The sequence below is a fragment of the Hypoxylon trugodes genome (genome assembly GCF_022578975.1).
Source record: "Hypoxylon trugodes strain CBS 135444 unplaced genomic scaffold F4822scaffold_10, whole genome shotgun sequence".
NCBI classification, from domain to species: domain Eukaryota; kingdom Fungi; phylum Ascomycota; class Sordariomycetes; order Xylariales; family Hypoxylaceae; genus Hypoxylon; species Hypoxylon trugodes.
The window spans coordinates 1,734,353-1,761,532 of record NW_026250025.1 but is presented as its reverse complement, the minus strand read 5'-3'; the positions used below and the strand labels follow the sequence as shown (position 1 = coordinate 1,761,532).

At 43.9% G+C, this 27,180-nt stretch overlaps 6 protein-coding genes across 6 annotated transcripts; 2 read left to right on the top strand and 4 right to left on the bottom strand.

Moving 5' to 3' along the window:
• Positions 1 to 118: 118 nt before the first annotated feature.
• Positions 119 to 1,996, bottom strand: F4822DRAFT_438802 (cytochrome P450; the record flags this gene model as incomplete). The annotated part of the gene is made up of 6 exons (XM_051462563.1): positions 119 to 475; positions 568 to 854; positions 914 to 1,525; positions 1,587 to 1,646; positions 1,720 to 1,870; positions 1,928 to 1,996. The coding sequence occupies 6 exons, from the start codon at positions 1,994 to 1,996 to the stop codon at positions 119 to 121; spliced, it is 1,536 nt and encodes a 511-aa protein (XP_051309996.1).
• Positions 1,997 to 2,834: 838 nt separating this feature from the next.
• On the bottom strand, positions 2,835 to 4,273 carry F4822DRAFT_434160 (uncharacterized protein; the record flags this gene model as incomplete). Its single annotated transcript, XM_051461960.1, has 5 exons — positions 2,835 to 3,321; positions 3,377 to 3,750; positions 3,818 to 3,925; positions 3,979 to 3,998; positions 4,051 to 4,273. The coding sequence occupies 5 exons, from the start codon at positions 4,271 to 4,273 to the stop codon at positions 2,835 to 2,837; spliced, it is 1,212 nt and encodes a 403-aa protein (XP_051309995.1).
• Positions 4,274 to 5,482: 1,209 nt separating this feature from the next.
• On the top strand, positions 5,483 to 6,445 carry F4822DRAFT_434159 (acyl transferase/acyl hydrolase/lysophospholipase; the record flags this gene model as incomplete). Its single annotated transcript, XM_051461959.1, has 2 exons — positions 5,483 to 5,525; positions 6,090 to 6,445. 2 exons carry the CDS (start codon positions 5,483 to 5,485, stop codon positions 6,443 to 6,445), a joined length of 399 nt encoding a protein of 132 aa, XP_051309994.1.
• A 2,501-nt stretch (positions 6,446 to 8,946) lies between these two features.
• On the top strand, positions 8,947 to 10,033 carry F4822DRAFT_419056 (uncharacterized protein). Its single transcript, XM_051459580.1, has 3 exons — positions 8,947 to 9,429; positions 9,495 to 9,750; positions 9,881 to 10,033. The coding sequence occupies exon 1, from the start codon at positions 9,016 to 9,018 to the stop codon at positions 9,355 to 9,357; it is 342 nt and encodes a 113-aa protein (XP_051309993.1). The 5' UTR covers positions 8,947 to 9,015; the 3' UTR covers positions 9,358 to 9,429; positions 9,495 to 9,750; positions 9,881 to 10,033.
• A 2,474-nt stretch (positions 10,034 to 12,507) lies between these two features.
• On the bottom strand, positions 12,508 to 13,337 carry F4822DRAFT_63851 (uncharacterized protein). Its single transcript, XM_051463786.1, has one exon. It carries the CDS (start codon positions 13,110 to 13,112, stop codon positions 12,672 to 12,674), a length of 441 nt encoding a protein of 146 aa, XP_051309992.1. The 5' UTR covers positions 13,113 to 13,337; the 3' UTR covers positions 12,508 to 12,671.
• Positions 13,338 to 15,624, bottom strand: F4822DRAFT_63876 (uncharacterized protein). Its single transcript, XM_051463787.1, has 3 exons — positions 14,746 to 15,624; positions 14,148 to 14,697; positions 13,338 to 14,077 (listed from the first exon to the last, which is right to left on the bottom strand). The coding sequence occupies exons 1-3, from the start codon at positions 14,888 to 14,890 to the stop codon at positions 13,564 to 13,566; spliced, it is 1,209 nt and encodes a 402-aa protein (XP_051309991.1). The 5' UTR covers positions 14,891 to 15,624; the 3' UTR covers positions 13,338 to 13,563.
• Positions 15,625 to 27,180: the final 11,556 nt, after the last annotated feature.

The window sequence follows — 27,180 nt, the reverse complement described above, 5'->3', positions numbered from 1 at the left end:
ATCACCATTTGCACAAACTACCATCTCCATGCGAAAGCTTTGTCGTCAATGCCGTATTAATCCATGCGCCAAGAGCTTCAAATTCCCAAAGTAGCAACACATATAGGTAGCTAAGGTATCACTTACTTGCTAACTCAGGAAAGTCTTCAGTCAATGTGCTCCGAGGGTTAAAAACCAACCACGGCCCGTCATGCGTCGATAGGTAGATATCGTAAAGGCGAAACTCTCCTCGATCGCTTAACCCGACATTACCGAGCTTCCCGGGAGCCGGCTCAAAGTCAAAGTACCACAACGTCTTGGCTATGGTAAGGTTCATCTCGAGATATGCCATGGCCTTCCCCGCACATCCTCGAGATCCGATAGAGAATGGTACGAAGGCGCTGTGCATTGCTTTCCGAGAGCCCGGTGCTCCCTCTTGACCTTGTGGCTCTAGCCATCTTTCTGGTTTAAAGGTGAAAGGGTCCGGGAAGTATTCCTACATAGCAAGAAGTTGTTAGCATAGGGTTGAGATGTTATTGGAATGCTAGGAAGACTCACGTCGTTGTGATGTATCGCATAGCTACTCACACCAACATAGGTTCCCTTCGGTACGACATGTCCATCAATTATAAGCGGGTTGTTGCCTTTATCGGGGCACTGCTCCCGCCAAAGAATGCCTGGGAGCGGTGGGGACATTCTTAGGGATTCGTCAATGCAAGCGCGCAGGTACTGGCAGCTCGCCAGCTTGCTTCCGCCTATGTCTTTCCCGCTTTGGAAGGTGGATCTAATCTCTTCAGAAAGTCTCTTATAGCATTCCCGGTGTCGCGCCAGGTAGAAGAAAGTAGCGGAAATAGCCGTAGAGGTTGTGTCGCCCCCTATAATATGTGGTTACCGTTAGTCTCTGTATCATGAAAGGGGTAAAATATTGCCATACCTGCGACGATGAAAAGAATCGCCTCCATCCAAAGATCGTTGATTCGAAGATCTTTGCCTTCTTCGGTCATGAGAGCATCCACAACGAACGAGTACAAGTCATGCGTGGCGTGTCGGTCTGCCTTCATGCGGCTCTTTATCATGGACTCTATCAGACGGAAGACCACCTCTCGTGATTTGTACCAGATCAAGTTGATTGGGATCTGGAGACGATGCCTAGGAATAAATGGGATCTGCATGTAGATGTTCAAACGGCGGTTACCCCTGGCCATTTCGTCTGCGAGAAATCGATTTTTGCTGTCTGTTTGAGAATGTAGAGGATATCCAAACGAGAGCAGGCCAACGACGTCCATGGCTAGGTAATTGCACCGCATCTTCATATCTATCGGCGTACCTTGGCAAAGGGCTAGTTGTTGGATGAATATGTCGACCTGTTTAGCCATTGTGGGCTCAAAGGCTCGCATAGAACGGTCATTCACCGCTGGGCCACTGAGTTTTCTCTTTCGGCTATGCAGGCCATTATCCAATGCATTCCAGGTGTTAAATGACCCGGGAGTCGTTTGGTTGGATAAGTAGGTGACAGGCTTGGTGATATTTTCGCTATGATAAATATCTAGAGTATGTGGCGATCAGGTTGGTATTCACAGCGGGGGATTACTAGTCATAAGGATTACCTCTCAAAGCTGTGACAGAATTAAAGACAAGTTTATTTGGTCCCTGCCTAACGACTGGTCCTAGAATGAGACTGGTGTGAGATACTATCGTCCTTGCGCTTTCTAGGTACCTAGGTACGAAATCATGGCTCACCATATTTTAGATGGTTTTTAAATGTAGCCAAATGAAGAGATCTCCTCACGGCGAAGAAAGCCCCGTAGCCATTTGTTAACCTAGCGAAGAACGGGCCGGGATAGCGGTTCAGTGGATGAGAGAGCAGTTCATAGCCCAGGTATAATAGAGCCTCATAAACATGTTAACGCTCATACGCATAGAGTGACTCTCAATAGGGCTCCCATACGATTGCAATAAAAGTGTAGCTTATATGTGCGAAGGACAAGCTTTCGGTGTTGGGAAGGCTGGACCCCATATTGGAAGGCGGGTGGTAAAATCTTGAGGTATGTTATTGTGAAAAAAGAATGGGGAAACTTCTTGGTCGTAGGAAGATTCATCTCAATAAATCGATATCTAATAGGCAAGAAATGGTTGGAATTGTTTAAGGCATGAGTAACAAAGAGGGCTGGAGGGTCGGGTAGGTCCCGCTTCGGAAATAGAGTCACCTTGTGTCACCAACATCGCTTTTTTACGGTTGTATCGATCGGGCGAGGGGTTGGGGCTTATCTCCGAACAGCCAACCACTTGACCAGCCTTTGCGGCTAGTATTGATCTACTTAACTAGGTGACTTTGTTTTAGATTAAGCCGATGTGTTGGTTACACAGGTTGCTGCGGGGTGGTCGACGACCACTCAATGATGGTGTGTTAATAAAGGCTCTCATACCTAGTTATTCCTACGGCAGCCTACCGATGCCGATCCATAACCGTACTCTCACACATTTGAACGCAGAGGGCTGATGATTGTCTCTGCGACGGACAAATGCCGATTGGCTCATCCACAGTAGCACCTGGGTATTTAGGTACTACCTAGGTAAGTACAGCGCATATAGCCCCGAAGAATGAAACCGTTGGCACACAAACTACAGGCACCTCAACTATAATGGTAGGTATGCAGCCTCAATGGTTTTGAAAGACACGCCACTATCAATTTACTTGTCCCAACGCCCAAGATATCCTTGCAACCTTTGACCATTTACCTACTACACTGTACGACACGCGCAGCTTATACGATACTCAGCATAACCAAACCTGCAAGGCTCGCCGATCAACCAAGACACAATTGGGGGCTGCCTCTTCGCTATGGATTGTGTTGTTAGATAATCCATGGATGTTGGCGTTTGAGCTCATTACTCCTATCCTGGGGACCATAGATCTCGTCTGCTGTGAATTGGGTTGTTCGGATAATAGCAGCTCTATTATCGTCAAGGCTCGCAGAGTCCTGTTTGGTCGAGGAATGTGAAACATCATTTCCCGAGTCGTGGCTCGTAAAGTCGTACGCATTTGACCCGGAAATCTTCGGGCTAGTGTCAGTATTCGATTCAGACTGAATAGGATCTCGGGACTTGGATCTTTTCAACTTCTCCGTTGAGGATCCGGCCCACGACTGCAACGTTGAAGCCAGTTTAGCTAACTCCAATTCTGCTAGAACTTTTGGTATGAATGGCATGCAGAAGACCAATATTCCGCACGTTATCTCAGCAAAAGACCATAGTGATAAGGCCGCAAAGGTGTAAGTCGTGTCTCTCGAGGAGTTGTAGGGAATCGACGCCGCCACCTTAAAGCCAGCAGAAATACAAGCCCTATTACGAATTGTTAGTTATATGAAAATCTTCAGATAGCGATGTTTTTACTCACAGGATACCAATAATGAAGATTAGAGAAAACCCGAGTTTCTTCTTAGTTGACATCTGCAATCCCCAAATAACCTTTTGCGGAAGAACAAAGAGAAGAATATCTACTGTAAAATTAAACGCGGAGACCAAAGTGCCAGAAAATGTTGTATCGATACACTTTCCGGGTAAAAGAGGATTCCAAAGCTTTTCGTGGGGATGGCATGCGACATTCGGCAGGATCACCATGGCAATGTAGAATAGAATGTTAATCCACAGCAATACCTGACGCGTCCAAAAGAATGCATTGCGAGTAAACTTGGGAACAAAGATAAACATCCATTCTATGACGATTGCCGATTTAATGGTCAATACCGTAGCACAGTAGAACATGTAGGCCTGAAGTAAAGCTAGATACCTTCTATCAGCCATATTTGACAGCAAATTCGGCACCAAGTAGACTTACCTTGTTAAAAACGAGTAAGTCCTTAACATGCATATTCCACTGGTGGACGAAGTACCCGCAAGCATTCAGGATACTAAAAAGTGAGTATGTCGCTCCTACATACGTGCCCTGGATTTGATTAGCAACCGAGGATACCCGATATACTGAATCTGGAACTATACGAATGCTGCAACGCCGAGAACTGCTTCAGTCAGCATGATTTACGTGTGGATGCCGGAGGATAGACGACTGACGATCGGCTATGTGGACCCTCTTGATATAGAATAACCGCGCGTAAACGCGAAGGAGACCAAATATTGACGACAGAGATATCCCAAAGATGAGAGCTGCGTACGCATAGACATTTCGATTAGGCGGGTTGTCGAAATTTGGGGTGATACCACTTGGAGGCTGAAGAGCAGGTCCTTGAAGCGCATCCCCAAAGTCTTGTCCAGTCACTTGATTCAATGGAGCCATTGTAGAAGATTTCTAAAGAGTTTTGATAAGTATGATCAAAATAATCGCAATAGAAGAGGTTTACTTGTCGAACTTAACGTGATAAGAGGCAGGGCTTTTTGGCTTACTAGAAATAAGAATTAACAACTATCATATCTATTGGCAACCAACTTGGTTAGGTATCTAGGTAGGTAAGTATTCGAGATGTTATATGCATGGTGCTTATTTGAAGGTTCGGAGGATTTCTCAGGATTCTAATCGAGTCTGTTGTGTTGCGTTGCAGTTAGAACATTGATATGAGGTGTTGTGTTACCACACCAAGCCATTCCCTTCTTATCACGACTCAAAAACAAAAGAACGCCGAAGAACTACAGCCTTGCAAAAAAATAGTCCAAAGTCCTTTATGTCATATATTATAATTACCTAGGTATATATGACTTATCAAGTTTCGGGATTTGCCTACCTAGGTAGTTATTTAGAATTCGTGCCACACGTTGAAACTTTTATTACCAGGTAGGTACCTAGGTGGGCATTAAAGGAAGGCGTTTTCTTAATAATGCGTCTTATACTACCGGAAAGGCCCCTGTCTAGGCACCAATAATACCTCCTATCGAGTAATGCATGGTTACTTTTAACACTTTGTTGGTTTGTCCTGGCGGCGCCAGTCCCTGTTAAATCTTGAAAAACAAGCGTCGGGCTACACAGCTGGTTGATTATTACTGAAATAAGTATGCAATGCATTATGCAGGTTAGGAGCAAGTGGCCGAGACCAGTAACTACTTACGTCGTTACAAGTGTTCAATAGACCTGAGTAACCTCGTCTTATCAGAAACCACTTCGTGTTAACTTATAGCATTTGTGCCGTTGCCAGAATGGAAGATACTATGGCCAAAACCCCTCCGTTGCCACAGGAGGCTTATCATAGTGGAATGCAATGAAATACCTGCTTTAGTGTAGGTAGGATGGATGTTGGGGGATATAGTCCAGTGAATAAGCGTCATAGGACTTTCTACTGCTCCCACGAGGCTCTGATGTGAAGCAAGTTTCGTGCCATAATCTCGCTCTTAAGTTTCTCTATTTGGGCTTTGAAGGGCCAAGGGGCATAGATTCCGCAAGAGGTCGCTGAGTTTTCACTTCATCCTCTCATCAAAGATCATCGACAAATATGCTTCCCTGGAAGATACTGGCTTTCGAGTTGTACCTAGTATAGGAACACTCGCACCCAACAAAATGCAAAAGAGCGCTCAAGACAACCTCGACAACAGGGACTCTTGTGCGAATCAGTATAACATGAATGATCCTATTCGCATCGTGGGACTAGGCACTACACCCTGAGGTCTTACTCTCATTTGAAAACGACAAAATCCCATCAACGTATCGCGTCATAGAGCTAAACCCAAAACGTAAGTGTTGAAGTCCTTTTATTGGCGTATACGTCTGTTGCTAACAATGGAGCCACCATAGAGTTCAATTTCAGTCCACCGGGATTAAAGTTGTAAGCTACTCGTTTTACCCATCTCTACGTTTTCGAATGAATCATTGGAAACTCGCACCAGCCAAGTTGCCGCTCCGGTAAAGGGCTCTTGAGCCACACCTCTCAGAAATTTGGCCTTTACTTTAACAGAGAGAAGGACCCGTTTTGCTTCGCGAAGCTTTCTTCTAGCTAAAACTTGCTCTGGTGGGGGCTCCACGATCGTTGAAACCCATGATTCCGAAGCCGTTGGCATAAGACCATCGAGTCCACGACCTTTCGCCTTCGTGTTTGTAGGTCAAGGGGTATAGTAAGTAGAATTTAAAATCTTTTGGTTTAATAATCGTTTCTGACCATGAATATTAGTGGCGAAAGAGCTACTTTTCCGAAACAGCGTCTTCGACGAAACCATCGAGGAACTCGATAGTGTTTTACAAGCTCTACCCCCTGAACATGCTCCAACCTGGGCCTTGAGGCAAACCATATTGGATCCACCAGAGACGAGTCAGGCTAAAAAGCCAAGTCGCAGCCAGCCTCTCTGCACTGCTATTCAGATTGGGCTGGTAAATATCTTGCGAAGCTGGGGTGTCCATGCTACGGCCGTAGTCGGTCATTCTTCTGGGGAAATTGCAGCAGCTTATACTGCCGCGTTACTTGGCAAACACGAAGCGATCATAGTAGCCTATATACGTGGATTTACGGCCTCACAGGCACGAGCCTAAGGTTCTATGCTTGCCACAAGGGCTAGTTTTACATTTGCAGAGGACATGATAGAGAAGACGGGTTGCAGAGAAGAAGTCTACATTGCCTGTTCCAATGGTCCCGAAAACGTCACGCTGAGTGGATCTTTGGAAGGTATCGAAGCCCTCTCTATAGAACTTCAGAAGCAAAAAAAGCTCAGTACTAAGTTCAAAACCTACGGAAGAGCTTATCATTCATATATAATAAATGATAATGGTAGTTTCTTAACGAGACTTGTGAGCAATGCATAAATCTATTGTGTAGAACTCTGGTTCGTTAGGCCTAAAGTTTTGCTACTTGACCAATGTAAATACGGCGACTGCTTTGGGTAACAAGATATAAGATTCATTGGCGAGCTCATACAATAATATAGTGCGCCTAATTCTAGAGACATTGCTTCAGACGTATGAATGAATCCCCCTGATTGCACCTACGCTATTTACCGGTGCTGATTAATATTGTTCTACGAAGCATGTGTGAATAAGGGCTGTTGTTAAAAAACCCCAACCCTAACCCTGATCCTAACCCCAAGTATTGCCGTGCATGGAGCCGTGTAACCTGGCTAAAATAAGGGTACTAAGCGTTGCAGGCCCATCAATACACCGATATTACTCGTAATGAGTTATATAAAGAATATTATAACGTTTACACGGGACGGTTGTTAATATAGAAGAAATAGAATTGCATTGGGCGCTCTGTCATGGTGGCTATAGAAAACCAGTTCGTAAAATCAGGGGTAAGGAGCTCATAATTATTAACCTAGCTTGACATTCCCTTGGTAGAAGCGTTGATGTTTCACAAAATTCGGCATATATATGCTTGAGATTTCTTAGATTGTCCATGGGCTTCTTAGACCCACGGTTTGTGGCCTACGAATCAAACCTCATGTCAAAGATCATCATTGTAGCTTTCGACTGGGGACCTCCGCGGTTGCACCTGAATATCTCGTATCCATGAACCGCTCCTAGGGCTAACATCTGATAGCATCTGAATGCGTACGAACTACGCACACTCAATACTAAATTTCCCAACAGAATAGTAGAAGCATCTAGCCTAACGCCTCCTTTCTGCACTTCCGATGCTAGAACATGAAGGTGACGCGTTTAAATACTTCGAGGGTATAACTTAGCGAGATACGCGTTAGCTAACATGCAACCCACTATAACATGACTGATGATTGATAATCTGCACTTTCGTACTATGCATACATTTAGACGGGCCTGTGGAACAGTTACCATGTCCATAGCAGGGCCGGCGCCAACAAGCCGTAAGATAAGAAAGGAATGAGGTACTAGTTTCCGAAGTCTACAAGCAAGGCTTATCAGCCTCAACTGTAAGCAGGTGGGTATCATATTCCTTTGACATGCTCTTCAAGTGAACGCTAATTTTACTATACTTCTTAATTTTTAGTGATAATAATATAAAATTACCTAGGTACGTATTATTCATTGCCATGGGCTGGATTCTCTGGCTTTCTTTCAATAAATTACCTAGCTGAAAAACCAGAACTTGTGCAGGGGCTAAAGCTAATGTTGACATTATAGAATACCTTCTAAACCGTATAGCGTTAGTCTTATCAACCGATAAACCGGCGCTACAGCGATTTCCAAGACACTACTTGACCAGATGCATGTTGATCTGATGACCGGTTAGTTAAAGGTAAACGATAGCAGTTAATATAGTCGAGTGATAAGCACACGCGCTCGGGGGTGGTTATAACAGTCCAACCATCTCGAGTAAATGAAGCATCCCCTTTGCATATGCGCAAACTATTACCTACCCTACTGCAGGATATATCGAAACTAGAAGGTACTAGCATCCGATTCAACTAACTTAGAGTCCCCAAGTATTCAATAGTATAGCATCATCAAAAACGCCACTTTAAGACTCGCATTACGCCTCCTCGATTGCGAGCTTCGAGCGGTAACCGATGATAGTGACGATACCTTGGGCAGGGACCTCGCAACCTACCGATAAAGGAATCCGGGGAATTCATACGGCGAAAATTCCTTCCCTACGCTGTCTCAAGCTATGACCGCCGCTATGACGATAGGGGCGCTCTAAAATCCTCTACGAGGCAATCCTTTTCCTGGACTAGACTCATAACAGTCTCAGCTTCACCCATACCCCCGGTATCATTAGAGTATTATTTCCGTGGACCAGATGATCACTTAGACTGATGATTGTACAATATATCTGGGCACTTGGAATAAGGGGTAAAGGATTTAACCCTACCCCTAACCCTAATAAATATGCTTACATAATCAGCAATATCATCAGGGACTGGTGCATTAACTCTGGATTTACACGTTCTATACTTAGATAAAGATGGTATTATCGGGATGATAGTTGAAAGAACATTGTGCTTGAAGAATGGGGGGCAGTGGTCTACACTAATAAGCTTAGCCTTACATAGGTAACCCTAATATTTGCTAGAAATAGGGATGACTCTTACACCGGTGAAATAAGGTGTAACTCAAATGCCTCGTGTTTTTAGCTATGACCTCGCGTTGCGGCGAAACTCTAAAATCTTAAGTAGACTAATATATGTATGATACATAAATGCTTATCGCACTTTATGATGTACTGCAAAGCGGGACGCTTCCACGACACCACAACACAAGCAGCAATCCTCTCCACACACGATCCAAAAGAACAAAAACGTCTCGCGAGCCAAACCAAAGGATTCGACGCCACGAACTGGGACAATATCAAGAGCGCCGTCGTAGTCGCCGGTAACACGGCGAAATTCGGACAAAACCCACGCCCAAAAACCCTGTTACTAGATACCGGTGATCGCCTGCTAGCCGAAGCTGCGTCAAAGGACCGCGTCTGGGGAATAGGCTTCACAGCCCGCGGAATTGGGGTGAGAATCGGCTCGGCAAGGCGCTGATGGAGGTGCGGCAGCGCTTGCGGGAAGAAGATAGTGCAGAAGGCTCTACGAATAATACCTAACCGGCACAACCTATCCCAATCGATGAATGAATAATTGCTTAGTCAAAGCTCAATGCAAGATCTAATGCTACCTACTCCAGGGCGGCCAATTCGAGGCCGTCTATGACCATATACCGTAAGAGGTTATTGCTAGCGAGCCTGACGCCCTTCCTCGCGGATACGTCCCCTAGAAAGGGGGTTTTCGGTATGTGAAATGCCGTGTGGAATCCTATGGTCTTAATTAGGCAATCTCACACCCTCGCCGGTTTGGTTGGGAGGATCCTCATCTCGATTCGATGCTTATGTAACCCCACAAACAAGGTCTTCGACGGAGGAAATAGAATTCGATCAACTGCAAAAATCCACCAAGTCAGCGAAGGTCTTTTAGTGATGCGCCAAGATGATTCTCCGCGGATAGACGGTGGATTTAATTGACTTAGATGTATAAATGAGATAAGTAAATGGTCTAAATTCGTGCGCACGTTTCTTGTTACGAGCCAGTGACGGCACAACGGCCGTGCTTCCGCGCGCCACTACTGCTGTAAGTAGAATAGGCACCAGAGATAGGAAAAAGCGATAACTCCGAAACCTCGCTCTCGCTTTTAAGGCCTGAAACAGGAACATAATTCGAACACCTATATCTGCGATCAATAACGATACGTCTAGCGGTGTACATAGCAAGGAATAGGGTTGTGGCGTAGATATCGATATTCAATTCATGACTCGTTCGTGATCGCATTGAAAGGTACATACATGCGAAGTCGAAGGATTCGTGACCATATTGATGTGCACTAGGGTGTAAGAATTCCCCGCTATTCTCCCTTCTCACCTCGCCGGTCGCTGTTCATTGCTCTTTGCTGCAGGGACGCGGCGATGGGGGCACAGAACGCAATCGTAAGAGCATCATTCGGCCGATATAACATATTCGCCCCCTACCTACCTGTCCACGATTCTACAGAATTGAGCCTCTTTCCCACTTATATTCGCCATGTGGTTTGTTCATGTACTTACTACAAATAAGGCTGATGAAAATCTGGGGTTTCGGTTTGCTGGACCCGAGAATAGAGATGCGGCTTTGCGGGTATGTAGGATATATGGAGAGAGGTAACATAAAAGCGGTATTCGAGTTGATGAAGACACCACCTCCCCCGCATTAGCATTGGCATTTCTCCCTTGGTGTGTTGTACACATCTTGTACGCGCACGTCGGGCTGTGTATGCTGCGGAACAGACAACCGGCCTTAGCTCCTACGTGAGCCTGAAAGTACACCGAATCACCGAATCCAAGGACATAACCAAAGGCTTCGCGGTTATACGGCAGGGTGCAGGAAGGAGAAATCCCAGAGGACGTCCGGCTTCTAAGAACGGCTGTTGTATTAGGGGTCACACAAGACAAACGCCTCTTTCGAAACCCATCGTCACCTATCGATCAATCAATACATGCATAGGTACAGCGCCTATCAAAGGTACTTGTAGGAAGGAGGAACTAGAGGAGCCGCCCAGTCAGGGGTAATAACAAGCGGAGAGCGAAAGTTGATTAGTTCGTCACCCACGTGGCGAGTTATAAGGTTAATTAATACCTTGCATTTCCGCGAATCCTTCAGGTCCCACTTCCACCCACTCTTACCCCTTTCCGGTATCCTTGTATGTCTCTAAATCCCTTTGACACATGTACCACGCTTCGCTGATAGAAGCTTAAAAAGATCCAGATGGTGTTGTACAATTACACAAGTTAGTATACAGATATGTAATAGCTTTGAATAAATAAAGAGAAAGATAGGCGCTATCTCCAAGGAAATAGTCGCTCGTATCTAAAAATACGCGTCAAGTGTCATGTGCCCAACTAACCTATCCGTTGCCTCGCCCCCAAAGAATCAGCCAGCCGATCTGCGGTACGACGCTGCCTGGCTGTCAAGACGTCAAAATAATGCGCGCAGGGTTACAAAATTGGGTGATTTGGGGGGTTGTATGAGCGGACGATCCCGTCGCAGCTCTCGTTTCGCAAGTTCAGTTCCTTTACAACCCTTTTTACGGACCGCTCTACTACGTCCCGAATCGAATCGAAAATCTCGTAGCCCGACTTTTTACCAACAACTCATCTTTCTCTTTTATTTAGCCGTGCATCTGCTGTGCAACTCTGCGAATCTGCAACGGCTGTCACCGGCGTCCGATTAATTCCGGAGTTTCAAAATGTAAGTCCAGTTTGCACACACACAAACAAAACTCACCGGAGCCATCCGAGCCACCTACATAGGGAACAGTTTCGGGTAGTCGGCTTACAGACCAACAATACACACATGCTTTTTCCTCCTTTCCCTCGATCAACCCCACAAATGAGATTCGTATCTCGACAACTGTAGATCCGGGGGGTAATGTACCTAGATCAACGTTACTTAGCGTGAAACCACGCCGTACGAACAAAAGAGACGGGCAACAAGGGGTAGGATCTAATAATAATATGTATTAATCTGCACGTACTCTCGCTCAAAAATCAAAGGATTCGATTCCCAGCCCGCAGGACAACTACAATGGGATTGCTGCAGAAAACCCGTCTGCCCGCTCTTTCTGCGTAACGAACTTGTTCAATATTGCCTTTTCCAAGGTCACCACATATGTCGGCCTCGTAAAAAATCTAGCAGAGTGCACGTCATCTAGCACCGGTGTATGTACATACCGTAGCAAAGCAGATGTCCCATACCTTATACCTTGGCTAAGTCACATCTCGGACTCTATCACTGTTACCGCTTGTTCGGACAAGTCACCACCGTAGCTTATAAGGCATTTAAATCGCCGTGGATGCACGTATATGCCATGCAAGTAACAAGCAGGCCGAAGGACAGTAGGATTCCGATTTTAATTCGAAGTCTCGGTATTGTGTGCGCCGACAATATTCCATCGTACCCAGCCAATCCAACAATCCAAGAAGCCAAGCCGGGCCCGGTACCATGAACGAACCCTCGAGGTTTTTGTCTCTCCGCCATTGCGATCCAGACTCGAAAATTAGCACCGCTGTGCCCCGAAGCCTAGCCTAAAGGAAGATTGAATCGGACCATAATCTTTTCTTTCATTTCACAGCGCCGATAAATCACGGCGTTGAGATCGAAGAATGTGCCCGTAAAAAGTTGCAGCAGACACAACTCTTAACGCCGAGGCCATGGCATCAAGTGTGGGGGTTCGGTATCGCCAAAAGTACCGCCAACACCATCCCATCCCAATAACAGCTTTAACTTCAATGCAGGAACCAATATCCCCACGACCTTAACGCTCCTTTATTTCAAAAAAGGAAAGACAAAAAAAGAAGGAGTCCAATATAAAACCAACCGATCCTATTCAGATTTAGACAATCCAGGGTTCCATCTCCGCCAGTCACTCCGGCGTCAGGTACAGTATTTCGGTGGGTAAGTGTACGTACCGAGGTACCTGAGACCGGCGATTCACACATCATCTTCATTCGAAAATCTCGGATTCTTTCCGCCTTGAATAGCAGTGATATATGATATAAATTCGTATGCGAAAAAAGAGGTATAATAATGTTATAGTATAAAAGACTCCTTTCTATAGAAGCCCATTGGGACCTGGCGGTTTTCTTCAAAATGTTGTGAAGACATGTTTTGTGTATAATCCATAAAAAAACCCATGCCTCGGGTATAACGAAAAAGTCCACCCACCCACCAAAAGACGCCATTCCCATTAACCCACCCCCCAAAAATCCCATAATCCTATCCTTCCCCCCCCAAATCCAAATCCAAATCCATCCGCACCTTGCAGGTACGTAGTATGTATATCTCTAATCCCACCCCGGCAAAAATTAAGAACAAAAAATAATAACACCAAATATTGATAGGCAACCTGCATGTAACCCATGCAGGCCAAGAACCGCCTCGAAAAGCTTGTGCTGTACAATCAGTCCATGCGCGCACGTATCCGCCGCAGCAAATCGACGATACGGGCTAGATCAAAAAGACATAAACACATAACATAGCATGACATGACAAGGCCCCCGAAACTCCCCCAATAGGTAAGTACAACAGCAGAAGTAGGCGGAGTATCTCAACACCGAAGGATGAAGAAAAGGGCATAAAAATGTACACTCTGCGTGGGATATTCTGGATTCGGGATAGATAGACAAGAATAAGAAATGAATGAATGAGGACATTGACTCGTCATTATACTTCTATCTTGGCATGGTGACCTGTCAGTTCTGCGGTCCAACTATCGTCACCGTCGACAACAGCTCCATGTTCGAGTAGCGTGGCCGCCATATCGGTGCGTCCAGCCATGACTGCACGCTGCAAAGCTGTGTAACCCGCATTATCGCGACTATTTACATTGACGTCATATCGCTGGAGTAGTAGTCGCAGTGTGTCGATGTGACCACCGGCTACTGCGAAATGTAACAGTGGTGCTGTAGTCTCTGGGAATGAATCTGGGTGCTGAAGATCGGTAACACCATCGCCAACGCTGCTAGCGGATGTCAAGAAAGCCGACGTTAGTGATGAATTGCTGGGTCGTGCACCGCTCGACTTTCGACCTAGCGGTGACCAGCCTGTGGGGCTGTTCAAAGGTGAATCTGGCGAAGTTGCATACGCATTGGTGCTATGCGTTACTCCGTCGTCTAAAGAGTATGCTGATTCTGGGTGGTACATGGAAATGTCCTCCGGATTGCTGTAGACATTGAAGCTGCCAATTGAACATGGTTAGCGAGAAAAACAAGTTTTTGATGTTCGCCGAGAGCTAGAAATTGACTCACCTTGTAGATACTCGGAGTCCTTCGTGGCTATCTGCTGTGCCCTGTCCCCACGGCATAGGGCTATGGCAGCTAGATGTGTAAATCGGAGGTATAGTATGGCTATGACTCCGTAGATGGTGGGGATGTTGAACGGATGTAGAAGAAACGTTAGCCGTGACAGCACGAGCTCGCCGGCTCGTAGGAGGCAGATCCGAGACAACTTCGTTAGAGGCGTGAACCTGGGGAAAATAAGACGTCGTGTCGAATCCAAGCGGGTTTTCTCCATCCGCCGTGAGCCCAAGTCCAGTGAGTTGCTCCGGGCCTGAAGCATGTGGCCAACTCTGCAGGTAATCGCTCATTCGTCGTGTTCCATTGGGTGTCGTTGCTGATGCTGTCACGTCGGAGGCCTGAGCGTGTACGTCTGCTAGACTGGAAGGACTCCTTCCGCCAGAAGGGAGCTCATGCTCAGGCGGCGGCGTGGTCGAAGGGTCTGTACTCATGGATTGCTGGAGTTGCTGTAATTGCTTCTTCAACCTCTCTACCTCCTTGGTTCGATCCCTCATATTACGCCCTGGGAATTGTTAGCCTTGGTGAGACTGTAGCTCGGATTGAAACTCACGATATGCCCGTTGGGCAAGGCGGTTCTGAATTTTCCTCCGCTCAGCTGCATCGGGTAGATTCCTCCAGTCCTCATCTGGCTTCATCAAGTCGACATACGATGTTGTTAGCGGTCGACCGCTGCGTGGAGAAGCCGTTCCTGACATGACGAAAGGTGTATGATGGCGAGGTGGTGTCAACAGTAAGTAGGAGCAACAATGTGGGAAAATAAACAATTCGAGGTCAGAAATAAGAATGAGATTAAATGTAACACAGGCCACAGATGTCTTATGTTTCTTCTTGACTAAGGCGTAGGAGTTCAAAGCATCGCAGATCCAAGAAGTGGAAGTGACACTGAAGGTAATTAAGTGTAAGTACTGATCCAGCAGGATCAGACAGTAGTGCTGATGGATTCGTTATGTCCTAATTTGTCTGAGAGGACTAGCAGCAACGGGGAATAAATAGCGTTAGGAAGGTTGCTTAAAGACTCCGAAACCCGGTAACGAGATGACAAAGAGTTCCCCCCAGTAATATGTCTATCTATCTGGTCGTCTGGAGGAGGGTTCAGCTCATGGACTAGGAGCCAGCATTAAGACTAAAATCATGACGAAATGTCAAGGTATCCTAGTAGCTGATCAACCCACACAAAGCAGGGATGATTTATGTTGGGACTGCAAGGCAATAAGTAAGGTAGTAAGTGGCCAGCCTTTTCTGTCTGTTACGCGGCTTGATAGGGTTGGCTAGATACAATAGGGTGTCCAGGGCTGGTTATCGAAAAACCCCAGAGGGCTTTCCTCCGGACACGATGGGTCCCCCTGTGATTTGCAGGCTAGACCACGGGAGATGTGACCCGCCAAGAGGACCCTTTCTAGCCCTTGACTAATGAATTGAACCGACCTCGAAAAGAAAGATTAGCTCGGCTGCTATGTGTCCTGCAGATGTAAGTGATGTATTAGGGCAGCCCTCCGTGCGTTCAATCATACGCAGGGGTAGGAAGGTACATACAACAATTATCAGACATTGTGGCTTGCTTCGCCTCAAAGATTTTTTTTGACAGGAAACGAGGGGGGTACAATTTAGAAGTTACACGCCCCCAGCAATGAAAAAAAAGAAAACGAAAAAACCTGTGGTGTGCGTTTTGAAATTTGCGTGCATTCTTCGTGACGAGCTCGACAATTCTTTGGATCAGCGGCACAGTTAGAGTCCCCTTCCCTTGGCGTCGATCCTACCATCGCCGCCACGAAAACCCCGTTACGGCAACTGGATAACTGGATTACCTGCGGTTGTGTCTCCGTTATGTCCCCGTGTGTGTCTGCCTATATCTGCCTGTGTCCTGTAGCCGACGTTTCCCAGGTAAAAAACCCATTGGTTGCAGGCGTACTAGCTCGAATTTCTCGACACCCTCGCTATCTGACTTACGTTCTAGTATCGTTATAGGTTGATAGGAAATTCTGGTGGTAACATTGTCACAATAGCAAGATTGCCGCAAGTTTTTGCGAATCTGGCGCCATACGTGGGCTAACCCCAGTGAAGATGCTATAGCGCTATCATATCATCGGGTTATTCGGTTACCTGCCTTGTATAGGCATCCCGTGTTACTGTTCCTGATCGATAGACACGAGACATGCTGATAGCAGATCTCTCGGGCTGATAACACGGAGCCCGCTGCCTGGCTAGTGGCCTAGTTGGTGCGTGGCGGCGCCGGTGACTAGTCAGAACGAAAGAATTCAAATCGACTGAGACAAGACTTTCTGCACGTCATATGCCACCTGGAGATCATGCCTTCCTCTTCAAGTCTAGACGGTGGGTGCGGACACCACGGCCACCAACGGAGGGTGTAATCGGGGCCGGACCGGGGGGGGCACTGTTGAGCTGCCGGTCTCATTGGATGGGCTCCATGCACCCCTATCATGCCTGTCAGAGCTAAAATCCTCCGTGAAATCTGGCAGCGACTTCGAATTATGTACCTTCTCTAGACGTACGTGGGTGCGAGTGGAATAAGAAAATGCAAATGCCCTGGCCCACGTTCCTATGGCAGGGCGCCACCACTACGACGGCGAGACAATCCCCTTGGTGATTTCTGGGAAGCCACTGACGTTATTCAAGAGGTTCGAAACAACCCTGGGTGCATGAAGTTCAAGATAATGAAGAGAATTCGCCAACATCGAGATGCTACTCCATTCCCAGTTGCCCTCCGTGGTTAAATAGCATAGTATGATATTCTCAAGCCTAGCCTCTCGGCACGGGTGGAAAGTGACGTTCTGAAGCTACGGCAACAATGTACGCCGGTAGTTATAACTTAGATTGAAAGGACACGGGCGCTAGGTAGCAATGAGATGATCGACTCGGTTGCAGCCGAATACAGTCATTGGACCAACAAAGGTCCAGCTTCGGGTTAAGCACAAATCGAGTAGTAACACTTGTGCAGATGCATACTAATAATCCCAGCATCATCTGGATGGACTGGGATGGTTAGGTTGGCTGGGTTGGGGTCGACTGGGCGAGAAGCGATGAACATTACACCGGTTGCGTTCGCTCGTTCGTTCAGTTCGTTTCGCTTGTTCGTGGGGCTTGCCTATCTTTAGACAATAGGGCATCTAGACTACTAGGTTCCCAGGGCTGTTTGCCAGGTAGGTAGATACATGTGGATTGGCTGGCTCTGGGGGGTTGCTCTGATTCTGGCTATCAGTAAGACGGACAACTTGTCTCATGCCTCTTGCAATAAGATCTGCAGCCCATAGGGCGATTTTATCCAATGGGATGGCAAATAGCCCGAAACGCGATCGCCCGGATTTCTAACGCGAAAACGAGCCGGCCACTCGACCGTTGCTCGACCGATGGACCATCGGTCGGTCTGCGTTTCTCGTATTAAATAAGCAATTTGCCCAGCAACAGTAAACAAACCAGTTACCAGTAGCTTGGAAATAAATGAGAAGCTGTCGGCAGTGGGAGAAGGCAAATTAATCTCGAAATTGAAAAGCAGGAGATCAGTCCCAATCGTCTGGAAAGACCGGCACTTGTACGTAACATAGGTACTGATATTGGTCACATTTTAGGAACACGAGTGTATGCTGTGACAGCGAAGTGGCATCGTTAGCCGTTACGGGATCTGCAGCAGGGTTTGATCAGGGTGTAATAAAGTCGGTATATAGAGAAGATCCAGGGTCCCCCTCCAAAAAAAACCGGATGATATGGCAGCGGGACACTATCTGGGGAGGAGGATAGTGAACCATCCAGCGCGACGAGTTAAAATCAACCGGAGATACTCGCCTAAGTGCTGAGGAAACCCGAGGTCGCGCTCCGGACGTAATTATGTCGCCGGACATTTAGCTCATCTCAGAAACTGCTCCTTAGAGCAATACATCACTGTACGTAATCTTGCTGTTGAAGATGGCACTTCCCAGTTTTGGAAGGGATCGCGATTCTTTCTTTTCTTTCTCGAAAAGCCAAGACTGAGTGACGATGCCGTACCGCAGCTCGCGGTCGACCTCAATCGGAGAACCATAGGGTGGTCAGAAATGGGTGAATATTGATTGTATGGCTGACACTTGTGACTCTTCGAACCTAGAAGTCTCGTCGAGTAGGTTGCTTCATGTCAAGATAGGAGAGGAAAAAGAAAGGTGCTTACAAAGACACATCCCAGTGATGACATGCTCGGTATAGCAAGGCTCGTCATGAGACACACTCACTTCAGCGGGGTCACAATCAGGCCGTAACCGGCCTCGTGACAAAAGGACCTTCTCGTATCACACTCGAAGCGAGTCACAGAATCATAGAAACAGACACAAGATACAGAATCCCTCGAAGCTCCTCGGTTCCTAGAACGGATGAGCAGGCGGGGGCAGACTAAGCAGAAGGACAATCTGAAGAGACGACGGAAGAAGGTTTGGATCCGGTAACCGCTGAATTGGGAAATGGGGGCAATGTAAGGTATGTATGTGTAGGTAGTAGATAGGTAGCAAGGCAGGTAGGTCAATAAGAAAAGTAGGTAGGTAGGCAGACACAGGCCAACCAGCTTCATTACCAGCTTACCAAGTCTGCCTACCTGTTCTACCAACCAGACAACCAGCCAGCGAAGTTAGCGACAATGCAATGCTGTGACTTTATCATGAGCGAGTGCGGGTGCGCGGGAGACAAATGCGAAGCGAACTGTAACGAGAAGGTAACGAGAAAAAATGGGTGTGGACGAATGGGACAGGTAATCCTTGGAAATCCCACAACACCATTAAGAAAAAAAAAAAGAAGAAGCGAGAAGAACGAGAATAGCAGGTTGGATTGAGAAGAAATTTGGTGTCTAGGCTATTGATTGGGGGGCAGGGCGGGGGGGGGTAACAAAGTCTTGGCACGGACCACCCACGTACATAACCTTTCGAACTTGCACAAATGTACACACCCTACTGTACAATAAAACCTAAACCCCCCTAGCTAACCCCCCCTGAAAAGGTTACTCGAAAATGCTCAGGGATGCTGCTTGCTAGGATAGTAGGGGAATACCATAAAAGTAGCAGGGGGTTACAGGGGTTAAAAAAGCAAAGGGGGGACCCCTCTTCTTTGTCAGAGTGGGATTTTATTGCCCGGATCTCGACTATTTAATTTATATCCATGTATACATATGTACATTCCTAGTATTTTTCACCACATTTTACGCATTTTTACGCATTTTACATCCACTTCCCACAGCAATGCGAGCTATACCCAGCCATGCCAACTCATGTCATGTCTAGGTAACATGTATGAGGTAGGTAGGTAAGGTCAGGTTTCGTATTGATAACCTATTGCGATTACCACGGATCTAACGGACGGTTATTATCAAATTATCCATCTCCATGATTACTAGCTTGACGTTAACAACGACAGATACACACTCATCATTAATCTTGAACCATTAAAGAAAACGTCATGAAGTTTGGTTGCGGAGTTAATCCCGTCCAAGTTTCATCGTGGAGAATTAGGATTCGTATCCACGTCTTTGACAGGTGGACAAGGACACGATGTATCTGTAAGTAATCCAAGACGAACCGAACCAAACCTTTCCAACTCTCAACACTTAAATATCTTCTACTATGTTGTGTCGCGACGCTAGTCCATTAAAGGAGTAAGATCACCCTTATTCAGATGAGATCCTTCAACAATTAAAACCAGGGGGCTCTCTATTAATTGGCCAGGGGCACAGCTCGCAAAATACGTCAGCTACGCATATCTATCATATCTATCGTATCTATCACAAAATATACGAAATACACAAGTATGATTTGCATAATCTATGCACCTGAATTCACCTGAACTCACCTGAGCCGCAAGGCGATACGGGGAAGCACAGCTCCTGTTTTAGCCTCACGAGCCTTACCTTTAATAGGTTACGATATCTTCCAGCTAACCACATTATACCAGGATAAAGCTGCTAAAGGGGACCACGATATCCATGCTCAAAAAGCTTGAGTATAATATAAAAGATCTAGAATGTTACACGTGGAATCTGGCGCAATTGGCACTTAATCTATCTCTCCCACCGGAGACCGGAGTTAAGCCGCACCATTCGATATGGAGTGGTGATGTCAGGAGGTATATATGTAAGGCGTAGTTGTGGGTTTTTTAATATACACATAAATAGTATACATATCTAGACTATATAGACTAATTTCTAACATATAAGACAATTTTACGTACGTTATTCCTCAAAGTCGCCTCGAATTCAAGTTGCCGTGGTACTGGATCTAGATCATCTCACCTAGGTAAATACAACTCCGAGATTGTGATCGGATCCCGAGCTCGAATAATCACACTCGGGCTACACAACATCTAAAACATTGCAGCTCGTGTTGCAGATAATACATATTGTCACCAAATTTCCATTATTTTTAGCATCCTCATTCGTCCAGGTATCCCCGATCGGGCTTTTTGCAACCCAGATATCCATCAGGCGGCGCCACAAGCGTAGGAAAGGAGTTTTGACAGTCCAGAAATGGTGTGTTGTCATCTCGTGCAGCCAGCCACTCGTAATAGCGATCAGGTTCGGGACCACAGTGCCGCGGAAGTCGGGTGATCGTGGCGGGCCGCTCAGCTCCACGACAGCCACACCAGAGCCGAATAGACACGTGCCGATAGATGCTTCTAGATAACTCATTTTTGCAACTTCAGCCTTCAATATGTGCACACTTTCTGCACCGTTCGGGAAGATGAGACAACAGGCAAAACACAAATTGCTTTTTGAGGCTGTATTGGCGCATTCGTTTACACAACCCTCGCATCTCTTAACCAAGTCTTACCGAGACCGGGCTCGTATTATACCGATGACCTTGTGCGCCCCACTGAGACAGTAGGTTCCATAATGGCCTCTCATAGTTAGAGCGTGACTTCATTCCGAGACGACCTCAAGACGCCCCTACCGTAGACGGTAGTGTTTAATCTTATTAGTCTTGAGTCCGACGATCATCTCCCATTTCCACTCAACCTCCCACCTTTGAAATGCTTCACCATGAGCGCCATCAAATTAAAGGATACTAAAATTTACCTATTTTGTACCGTCTCCAGCGACAGTACACAACTCGCGCGGGAGCATCTTCTCCGTGGCTAACGAATGTGCAGATCCAACTCGTACACAGTATCCCATAGTAGAAGTTCCAAGTAGATCACATCCTCGAATAATTTCCTTCTCCACGGAGATTTGTCGTTTCTCCCATTTTCGCCTAGTTCTTACGACTCCCGCGACCTGAAACCCCCATTTGGTGATCTCCACGGGAAATCATGAGATAGAAGAGTTGAGAAAAGCAGGAGCGAAAAGCCAATTGCTATAGAGAGTCTAGCGGCGGCGGAAGGAAGCCTGATTCGTCAATCCGACATGAAGCAACGAACAGGGCATATCGAAGAAAGGGGTAAGTACGACGGCGACGTTCGCCTACCCCGAGATCTAATACTCCAGATTTACCGTGACGGTTACAATGTCAAAGGTCTCGTAACACTGAGCAATTCCTCTCATAAAATATCAGACCCTAAAAAGCAGCAGGAGCATGAGGAATCTCGCATATGCAGATGGGTGTTACGCGAGATAATATCGGGCGTCGCTATACGACCCGATTTTTAGAACCGCTACGTATATGTACTGTACGTACATATATTGGCCACTACTACTACGACGTTGGTAGTAAGCCTCAAGCAAACGAGACCTTTAATTTTCGCCACACAAAGGGACCATCGAACAATCTCAAAGAAGAATGTTCGCGGGGAAGTACGTCTCAATATTTCGCGCTCGTCGCCGAACAGGGACGGACTATAGCGAAATGGGCAGGTAGAGGGTGCGGACATCCCTAGATCAAGATCGTAATTTAGAGAGAGAGAAAACAACGCAAGCTGATATAACTTCGCATCAATAAATCCTCTTCAGGCCAATGGAGAGAGACGAACAAGTCAGGTGGATTTCCTATAGACGAAACCCCCACGCCCGCGGCTCATGGTGGCGGGAGTGCTATATGCTGAACACACCTCGTCGCGTTAGGCAGGACGCAAAGTAAAGGATGGTATACATCTCCTGCCAGGTACGAGTGCAGCCCACGAGAACAACAAAAAAAAGAAGGAAGCGAAATTCAGGGTCCAAAGAAACCACGGCAAGCGATGTCGGGATTGCGAGATACAACTACCACGCCAATGTGGGGGAGGGAAAATCTGCATCAAGACGAATTCGAGACCTTCGAATACTTCTAGAAATCTCTTGCGAGGCATCAGAAGCGGGTTTATAATACCTTATGGCATCCACTACTTCCGCAACGGGAAACTTGACAAGTCCGCATCCTAGTCCTATAGGGGTCCTCTATAGGGTTCGTGAGCCTCATACAAAGCCAGACCATTCCACGCCAGAAGAGCGGCTAGCACTAGCTGCCGCTGTTCGAACCAGAGATATAATAAATTTGGGAACGGTGTAGTGAGATTTTCACATGTTGTCCGAGAATGCCTTGTCTTCGCTTGGTCTGCTTACTCTGGGTTTGAGCAAGGAGATAAGTAATATTGAACAAAGCTCCGATTATGAGAGATCAATAGGCAACGGTCTTCCTAAGACACTAAAAGACTGTATAGGACCCTTTTTGATAAGCATGACTAAAGAATTAATCGCGTTGTCGATTGTGGCGAAGCTAGAGGCCCGTTACGGAAGGAGGGAAGCCCAAACCCAATGGACGATTATGATTGGCAAAAAATGACATCGCACTCGCCAAAGTCACATTCTCGGTAGTATAATTAAACGCGGGGAGGCTAGGGGCCAGCAAGAAGCTTGGCTTAGGGTCCTCGTTTATTGGTGAGTCGATGCTACCTAGCTGAAAACACAAAACAAAACCGCCGCAGAATTGGGTGACTACCCTCACCGGGGCTCCTTTTGTTGCTCGCATCGCCCAATAATCGGATAAGTCACCTTAACTCCTTACATGCGAAATCCTCGCGTCCCGAATCCAATCCCCGTCACCAACGGAATGTTGGGACCTATGTACTGTTATGGGTGAGCAGACCGTAGGAATATTCGTCTCATGGGGCACCAAAATCGACTTCTAGACTTGACGTCAGAGGTGAACTCACCGGCCTAAACTTCATCCTCGAGATCATAAATGGTCGCTTTACGGCCTTTGATCTTGACCGTCTTCATAGCTCGAGTATCCTTGGCTACATGAGCCGGTTCATCCCTCGCATTGGAGTCTTCGGGGTCGTTGGCAACTGCGACGTATTTACTTCGGTTCTTCTTCGTGGGGGCTTTTCCCGGTGCCTTGGGAGGCTTCGCGCCGGCTTCATTGTGTGACAAACCTATGCCTCAGAGAGGTATAGTCGTTGCTGGATTGGCTAATCCAGGGTTTTCTTGATTTAAAGGTAACAATATCAATAGTAGATTAAATAATTAAATACATTCTGTTTATCAGAGAGGCTTAGAATCTTTTTATTATGTTTAAAAGAATAATCTTAGATTAATAATTAAAGAATTATAGAAAAAATAATTAAATATAGAGAAAATATTTATGGTTATATAGTTTAATATCCTTTTTTTTATCTTGTTTTGTTTTGTTCTACTCTGGAGTAAGGCAGAACAATACCTCCTTTATTCTGTTCTGCTCTGGAATAAGGCAGAGTAACATTTCCTTTACTCTATTCTGTTCTGGAGTAGGACAGAGCATTATATTCTGTTAGCTGATAGAGTAGACTGGCTTATCATAATTTCTCTGTAATTGGGTGCCTGATATCTTATCTGATTAGAAGGATGTGACTGTAAGTTATTAGGTTATGATATTATTCCTTTCTTTCCTAAACCTTTTATTCTAAAAGTTCTCTGGTAAATTCCTCCCTTTATTATCCTGTTAAGATATTGTCTATTAATAAAAGAAAATATAATAATTCCCCCAAATTTTCTTCCATTGATCACTGTAAATGCCTAGTCTTTGAAATTGAGGAGGCTGGTTTTAAAATAATGTCATATTCTTATTGTTTTAATAAGGGTTTGGTTTATAAGAACATTTCTGATATCTATAAATATTGTAAATACTAAATTATTAATATCTTATATAATAGGAAAGAGGTTTTTATAAATTCTATAGCTTGGATTGGGAAAGAAAAGCATCATTTAGAATTAGAGGAAGAAGCTAAGGAACTTTATCTTTAAGAGTCATTATCCCATTTATAGCATTTCTGAAAAATATGTCATTTGTTAAATAAAAAGGGTATAAAGATGATTCAGAAGGAGTTTATTAATATTAAGAAGTTAGAAAATGCTGAGTGTGCAGAGGCAACTTAATAAATAGTTATTATTCCCTTTGTTAAAGCTTCTAAGATCTCCCTTGTCTTTAATTAGTCTAAAATAAACCTTGGTTTTAACCTAATGTCATCATTAACTAAGGCCTTTTTAGCCTTGGTTGGTTAGGGTTCTGATGATGGAAATCCTCAATTAACTTCTGAATCCTGTCACTTATAAGGTATTCCTATGGTTCTCAGGTATTATTCTCTTTGGAATAGTTAAGTTATTTAATAAAATATTTGATCTAACTATTAGTAATCTTAGAATTATAGATGATTTTGATATTATATTCTTCTAGGTTTTCTTCTAATTTGATATTTCCTTTAATTTTAACATCTTCAGATACTGGTTTAAACATAGCAATATAAAATATATTGGTTCTTAATTTCATATTTATTAGTAATTGTAGTTAATAGTTTGTTCTTAAAAGGACTTCTTTAATTAAGAAGGATCCCAGCTTCCTAAAATCTAACTTTTCATTTGACCTCCTGGTTCAAATCTGAGATATTTTTAATATAGAATATTGCTTATCTTATAAGAAATAGACCTTATTTCCCTTTTGTAAAATTGGTCCTTCAATTCTTTTCTTATTGTAATATGTTGCCATTCTATGTTATAAAAATTTGAAACATTGCCTAAACTTAACTTATAATGTTAAGATTCTGATAATAAATATCTCTATTCTAGATGATATTATTTTTAATTCTAAGATAATTTTATTCATTAATAATTCATATTCTATGTTTACTTATCATTTATACAATACTTCCTACAGTGACATCCTGGTGGTATCACTTATTAAAATATTATATAAGGACATAATAAGTAATAAGAATTCTACCCAGTTATTTTGTTCATAATCAACATAGTTTCGCAGGTATTACTCCAATATCTGGTTTAGTTACTCTGTTTGGCTATTAATCTAAGGGTAAGCTATTATAGAAAGCTTTTATTTAATCCCTAATTTCTTTATTAAGCTAATTCAAAATTTTAAGGTAAAAAGTTTATCCCTATCCGAAATAATTTTCCTTAATAATTCATGTTTATTAAAGACTTTTTTGATAAATTTGAAAGTCAAATCTTTGGCTTTATAGGTTTCCTTAAATGGCATAAAATACCTATACTTCGTAAATTTATCAATGATAACCTGTGACGAACCTATGCCTCAGAGAGGTATAGTTGTTGCTGGATTGGCTAATCCGGGGTTTTCTTGATTTGAAGGTAACAGTATCAATAGTAGGTTAAGTGGTTAAGTATGTTCTGTTTGTCAGAGAGGCTTGGAGTCTTCTCACTATACTCGAAAGAATAGTCTTAGATTGATAATTAAAGAGCTATGGAAAGAGTGACTAGATACATAGGAAATATCTGTGGTTATATAGTTGCTCCTTCCTTCCCTCCCATCCTGAGGTTTGTTGCAATATGCTGCGATGTGTTGTGATGTGTTGCGATGTGTTGCGATGTGTTGCGATGTGTTGCGATGTGCTGCGATGTGTTGCGATGTGTTACATCTTAGCACATCAATCTGGAGTTTAACCGTGATAGGTTGCCTATGCTCCATCCCTCGTGATCCGACAAGGGTCCCTCATGGGTGGTTTGTAACATAACCCATATATTATCATATTCCTCCCTGGTTACTAAATGTTATGATTTAGGTAGTTTGGTAATAAAATCTTATATAATAATATCCCATGATTTATCTGGAACCTTAATAGGTTATAGAAATCCATATGGTTTATGTTTAGCTCTTTTAACCTTATTATAAATGTTACAATTTAAGATAACCTTTTTAATTATCCCTTTGATTCCTAGGAAGTTATATACTTCCTATAGTTATATAATTATCTTAAAGATTCCCAAATATTTATATAGAAGATATTCATATATCTCTCATATAAACCTTTCCTATAATATTGATAGTACATAGATTTTCCTATTATATAATATCATATCCTTAATAATAAAATCTTATATTGATAAAATATCCTTAATTTATAAGGCTTTTTCCTTGATCCTTTATTTCCATTCATATTATAGTTTAATTAGATACACCATTAATAATATTAAGGTACCATTAGATATCTTCTAGAATATTATTCTTTTTTCTTTGATTTCTTTAATATTAAGATCTTTTAATTTATTAAAAATATCTATTTAAATATTTTCTTTTCCTTTAATATAATGAATTTTGAAATTAAAATATATAAGATCATTTATCCATTATGATTATCTATTATTAAGAACCTTAATAATTATAAGAAATTTGAGATTACAATAATCTAAATAGATTTCTAAAGGTTTAATAATTTTTGATACCTATGGTCTCCATTTCTTCAATGTTTGGTAAATAATTATAAATTCTTAATCATATATTTTATATTTTATTTCTAATTTTTTAAAAATTTTAGAAAATAGATAATTAAATGTTATTTTCCATTATCTTCCAATTATTCCAATGTTGCTCCCATTATTCCATTTAAAATATTAATATATAATTATTTCTTTTTATTTAGATTGGATAACCTTATTATTAAATCTTTTATTATAATCTTCTTTATTTTTTAAAATACCTTTTTTATTTCTTATATCCATTTAAAATCCTTTAGATTTTTAATATATATTATAACCATTATTAATTCTATAATTTTCCCAAAATCTTTAATTAAGGCTTTATTATAATTATAAAAATTATAGAAGGTT

Bases quoted from the DNA above. Each gene is read 5' to 3' on its own strand.
- F4822DRAFT_419056 (XM_051459580.1), top strand. From the start codon at position 9,016: ATGATACATAAATGCTTATCGCACTTTATGATGTACTGCAAAGCGGGA.
- F4822DRAFT_63851 (XM_051463786.1), bottom strand. From the start codon at position 13,112: ATGGGATTTTTGGGGGGTGGGTTAATGGGAATGGCGTCTTTTGGTGGG.
- F4822DRAFT_63876 (XM_051463787.1), bottom strand. From the start codon at position 14,890: ATGTCAGGAACGGCTTCTCCACGCAGCGGTCGACCGCTAACAACATCG. The intron at 14,698-14,745 runs GTGAGTTTCAAT...AACAATTCCCAG, and splicing joins CCTTGCCCAACGGGCATATC to GGCGTAATATGAGGGATCGA. The intron at 14,078-14,147 runs GTGAGTCAATTT...TTCAATTGGCAG, and splicing joins GGACTCCGAGTATCTACAAG to CTTCAATGTCTACAGCAATC.